This window comes from Corvus brachyrhynchos, unplaced genomic scaffold, assembly GCF_000691975.1.
Source record: "Corvus brachyrhynchos isolate BGI_N302 unplaced genomic scaffold, ASM69197v1 scaffold466, whole genome shotgun sequence".
NCBI lineage: Eukaryota > Metazoa > Chordata > Aves > Passeriformes > Corvidae > Corvus > Corvus brachyrhynchos.
Genome location: NW_008238635.1, coordinates 795,447 through 800,887, shown reverse-complemented (window position 1 = coordinate 800,887; position 5,441 = coordinate 795,447). Strand labels below are relative to the sequence as shown.

Sequence of the window (5,441 nt, the reverse complement as noted above, 5' to 3'; positions counted from 1 at the left end):
TAATGGCAAACAGAGAACTCCATTTAGAGAGACACAAAGAATTAACATTTATTGTTGCAGTCACTGTTGCCTAATAGCAAAAATAAAAACCAGGGTATCACTTTAGAAACGTACATGTAAGATAAATAGGATTACAAAACTAATACCGAGTATTTTGCAGCTGAGTATGAAGCCAGGTCTAGTCAGCAAAATTCTCCCAACCCTCACCCCTGTTCTTCTGCTGTTGGTTCTAGCTTCAGGCAGGAACATTATTTAAGCAATCCAGCAGCTGAATCCAGAATGGGCTCTTACAAGGCAACAACTCCTTCATTTAGATATTTAAGAGGTCTGATCACATCTCCTTAGCTGAGATTGCTCACCACCAGTGACAACAATCGCTACAATACTTGAAAGAGGATAAGCTATGAAAAACTAAACATTCAGAGTTCACGTAAAGAAAAATACTGAAAGCCATACTTAGCAAAAGAAATTACCCTATAAACTTTTAATTGAAACTGCATTTTGAGGACAAAATCCTTTTCACAACTGCAACACATCCACACTTTTCTGCATATCATTTTGCTTGCATTTCCTAACTACATGGGAAAACCTGCAGAATGCCTTACCTGAGCAGTTTCCTCTTCTTGCTTCCTTTTCTCTTCCTCAGTCTCCACTAGCTTCTGTTTGGTCAGAAGAAGTTCCTTGTTCAAAACATCTGCTTTGTCTTCAGCCTAGAATCAGAGACACTTGTGTAAATCGGATGTTATCTGTGCCAGTACAAACACATTGGGATATACAGCTCAGAAATACACTAGACTCAGGTTTTAGCACTGCCTTTTCCGGCCCTGTAATGGCTCACGTAACTTTTTGATATGAAATTCCCTTTTCAGTCAGCCACTTACTGAATTATTTCACTGTGTTTCAACAACTGTGCTATAGGACCGTTTGGCCAATTGTTTACCTATGCCCAGATGGCACATAAGCACTGCGTCCCTGTACAAACAGTGATGTATAGAATATTTTTGTTGGGACCAATATTAATCTAAGTGAGGGCAGCAGGATTTAGCTCCCATGTAACTTCAAATAGCTCATCCCATTTTTTAACCTGTGAGCAGGGAAAACATAACTGTGAAATACTTAGGTGTCTGCATTGTACCCTACAAAGTGTCCAAGCAAAGGCAAGTGTAAGAGACAAACAGGACCACCAGATAAAATGGTTTATCGGTGCAAGTAAGTATTATGTGAAGAAACCTGATAACTGAGAATATAATTTTCTCCTTTCTTGGAAGGACCAAGCTTGTGGTGATGTATACTGGGAATGCTTTAGTTTTGTGAGCACTGTCCTCACTGATCATCAGGAGAGGAATGTACTTCTCAGTGCTTGGATATATGCTATAGGCCTCTCCAGCTGGGAAACACACATGGCCTCTCACCAGCCTTCCTGCTCAGTAACGAGGTCCAGGACAGGAAATTGTTGTGGCCAATTACCACTGAGTTTGCTGAAATTACAAGAGGGGAAAAAGGTCATTGGAAACAAGTAACCATATAGAACTTGTCTCTGAGCTGAAGTTCGGTTTTCTACCACTGTAGTGGTATATCTTATCTTTCTGCCACAGTAATAATGATTAATGGTATTAGTAGTGTTTGTGGGCAGCAGAACCAGCTCGACCATCTCCATGACTGAAGAGGTGGATTAAGGATTTCTTCATTGCTTAGCGTGTATAAGGCTGTATGGGAGAAAGGAAAACAAGCAGTGCAAGAATAGAAAATTGAGGAGATTAACATCTTAGAACAAAAGAACTTGGGGATTACGAGGATATTTTTGATGAAAGACCTGTTCAAGATATGCTTTGATAGACCTACAATTTTTTCCTCCTTTCTTGTGTTCATTCCAGTTTCTCCAAGCATCTGCAGTGGCACATGGTGTCCCCTGTCCTTGCAGATGAGGAGTGCAGTAGCACAAAGCTTTTCTTTAAGTGCCTGGGAATGGGGGTAGGGTGTGGGAAAACTTCAAGGAGCCACTCTTGTCTACAGAAAGACTGGAAAGTGTAGGAGAGCAAGGAATGGGACACAGGTATGTGCTTGGTAGCCTTGCCACGACACTTGAGAAAAAACAAGCATGGGCAGCTGCAGACTTAAAGCTGCTTCATGTACACCTGGAATTCCCAGGGAAGACAGAGCCCCTCAGACACTGGTTTTAGCCTCCACACAAGACTGCCTGCTCCATGCACAGCACATCTCAGCCTGCCTGTACTCACCCAGACAGCTCACCATTTTAGAATCCCATGGATCCAAATGAGCAGAGCCTAACAGTCCAGGATCTGCCTGAAGTGAAATACAACTTGCACAACCATGGTCAATGATGTTTACAATTCTGAGGTTAGATAAAGCAAGCCAAATAACTACAGGAAATCCAACTGAGAGGCCCTTACATGAAAAGATTTTTTGTTACAGAAGGCACTATAGCCCTCCCTGAGCAAGGGACTAACCACAAGGTGTGGTGGAGTTTGGCCCTCCTGTATTTAGCACCTTACCAATAGCTGTCACAGCATTTATCAATGACACATAAAGCACTTCAGAAAGAGAGGCTTGAATGTGTAGTTCTCTGAAAATCAATGCCTCTGAGGCAAAGGGCTCTGAATGCTGCTGCCCTCCACATTCCAGCCTCCAAAGGGAACACAAGCAGTTATCAGTGAACACCCAGGAGCCCTTCGAATTTTTGGTGCCATGCCACTTCATTATCTCTGAATTTTGCTGGCTGTACTAAAACTGCTGTGAAAAACAGATCCGCACATTTTGCAATGCAACTTCCCTTGAAACTAGTCTTTCAAGAACTGTGTAATACCTTTTTCAAGGAAATGTTCGTTCTTTGCTATCTGCCTAAAGGTTATGGCTTACATTTTCTGAACAATCCCCAACAGTCTTGGCCAGACACCACTGAATGCCTACAGTGGCATGTGGAAATCCAGCTGAGTGCAGCTAGGACTGAGGTTGTCAGGAAAATAAAGGCAAAAATAATTACACTTTTAATGTGTTCTTGCTTTCACTTGAGCACAAAGCAGGGCTCCTAAAACTGCTGTTGCCAAGCCTGAACTGGGACCCATCTCTGTTAACATTACCTGGTCCAGGTCATTCCGTAAGGCAATTTTGCTTGTTACAAGCTCATGGGCAAGGTCATCATTCTCCTGCTCCAGCCTCATGCTTGCTTCTTGGAGCCTGCGGTTTTCCCTCTGTGGAAAGAAAGAACAACCAGGAAAGGAAGTTAATCCTTATAAAGAGCAATGAGCAAGTGCAGTGTGCGTGTAAAACACTGAGAAGGCGAGAGTGCACATGAAGACAGGACTGCTGCTCTGGGAAACAACAGTGAATTAAGCCAGCAGTGCAAATGCAGCTATTCCACTTACATCCCACTGGTCTGTGTTGTGTAAGGGACACACTGATTGTAGTGTTTCCCTGTTGAAAGTAAACACTGACCTCTCCACAAAAGCACTTGGTTTCTGCTTGCTCATCATCTAAAGAAATTCGGCAGATAAAGTCCCACCCAGCAGCAGCGAACAGAGACCAATTAAGAGCTACTCATAGTAATGCTTCCAATCAAAGTAGAAAGCTGTCCTGCTCCACTTTACAAAATTCTGTCTGCAGGGATCCATAAAAATAGTCCACTTTGTAGGTGATGCAGTGCCAACTTCCCATCTCCTGCGGGACCAGCAAAGAACAGCGTTTATCAGGGAACTCCCTACAGCTCATATATCCTGCATCACCATCTGTGCACCTCTCTGTACCTCATGCCAGTGACACCAATGTGTACTTTACTGAGAAAAAGTGCCAGGTGCAGAGGGGAGCTCATCCCTGAGCACAAGCCCAGGACCGGCTGGGGGCAGTGTCAGGAACACAAAACGGAGAACTTGGGGGCTGCAGGCTCTTGCTTCACTGCCCTCCCTACCCACTCCAGGCAGAAATGACTCTGTGGAGCACTAACTGCAGAAGGTGAGTGAGCACGAGAATGAACAGCAATAATTCATGTCTTTTAGAAATCAGTTTCTGTGACTGTTGCTCCAGAGCTGAGAAACAGAACCATATTCAAAAGATGCCTGTGGGTCAGTGGACTTCCACGGGTCCAACATCAAATTCAAATCCTCATTTTCAGAAGCACACAGCCAGGCGGGACAGATGGTCCCTTCCTCAAATGGATTTTAAGAGAAAAAAACTCTGCTGGCTTACTGTCACTGTGTATCTTTCATACCAAAACTGCAAAGGGAATCACTGCACTACGGAAATTCAAGGAAAAACACCACGTTCATATGGAAGCTCATAGGTGGAAGAACAGTAACCTGTATGCTGAGACTTCAAAAAGGACTAGTTCTCACCTGAAAGGTAACTTATGTTCTCCAAAACAAAACAGTAAAAGTCTAAATATGTCAGTAAAAGTCAATGATGTATAATAATATATAGATTAGTACTCAAAACGTTTTCCGAGAGTAGTTCAGTGAGTGCATTCCTACGAAATGTGATTTCTTGCCTAAGTATGTTATTCACCTGTTTTCACTTCTTCCTACTCACCAGCTATGCTTAGATATCTTTTCTTTCCAAACTCACAACTATGAAATTGCAATTTTCATTCCTGTTGCAAGCAGATTTTACGTGTTTGTCTTAAACAAAAACGGGAGCTCTAAGAGGATGCAAAAAGAAGTCTCTTCTGTGTGGGAACTTCCTCTGTGGCAGGAAGTGGAACGTCTACAAATTTTCTCTCCTTAATGTGACCCTATTGTGTAACTAGAATAGGCACTGCCCTGTACAGGGAAGTTAGTTCATTTCCCTTCCAAAAGATCGTACTTTGAGTAACTTCTTTTGTACAGAAACTGTAAATAAAATGCCTTTGTCTTAACACAGTTAAAATAACCACTGCTAAAAGACACACAACTTCGGGGATCTTTCGTATTTAAATACACTGTTGTCTGTTTGGGACAAGGAATTTTAAAAATTAAAGTACAACTTTTCTGTAAACATAATATAAGCTTTAAAGTGTAAAACCAAATTGCAGTCAATAGTAGCAGTACTACTAATAATCTCTAACACATCTTTATTCCTGTCTTTTGTTCAGACCATGTTAGAAATGTTGATTTTTATAGACACGGCTCTGCTGGTTGTCAGAAAGTGACCTGAGTTCACCCAAAACTTGAGACCTGAGTAGGACCAGGCGCTGCAGCACCAATACCTTTCCATAGGGAGGAAAAAAGCAGGAAATTCTTACGACTTTCACAAAATAGACGAACCGACTTTCTCATTTTGCTATGTCTTTGCCAAAAGCTTCAGTGTCTGCAAAGCAAGGCACACAGTGAGAGGTTGAGAGCTCCTGCTTTGCATTTGCAGACAAGTGGGTAAGCAAGCTCCGTGCTTGGAAATGCGCTATCCTCCTCTTAAACTAGAATTTCCCTGGCACGCTGGCAGTGAGGGGAAGAGCT

The 5,441-nt window shown here is 42.5% G+C and overlaps 1 protein-coding gene across 1 annotated transcript in view; it reads right to left on the bottom strand.

The window, feature by feature from the left end:
* Positions 1-5,441, bottom strand: part of RABGAP1L (RAB GTPase activating protein 1 like) — a 242,971-nt gene that overhangs the window by 8,644 nt on the left and 228,886 nt on the right. The window contains exons 23-24 of the mRNA XM_008636116.2: positions 3,099-3,209; positions 606-710 (exon numbers count right to left, since the gene is read on the bottom strand). Coding sequence (XP_008634338.1) covers positions 606-710; positions 3,099-3,209 — 216 coding nt within the window. The remainder of the gene's footprint in view (positions 1-605; positions 711-3,098; positions 3,210-5,441) is intronic.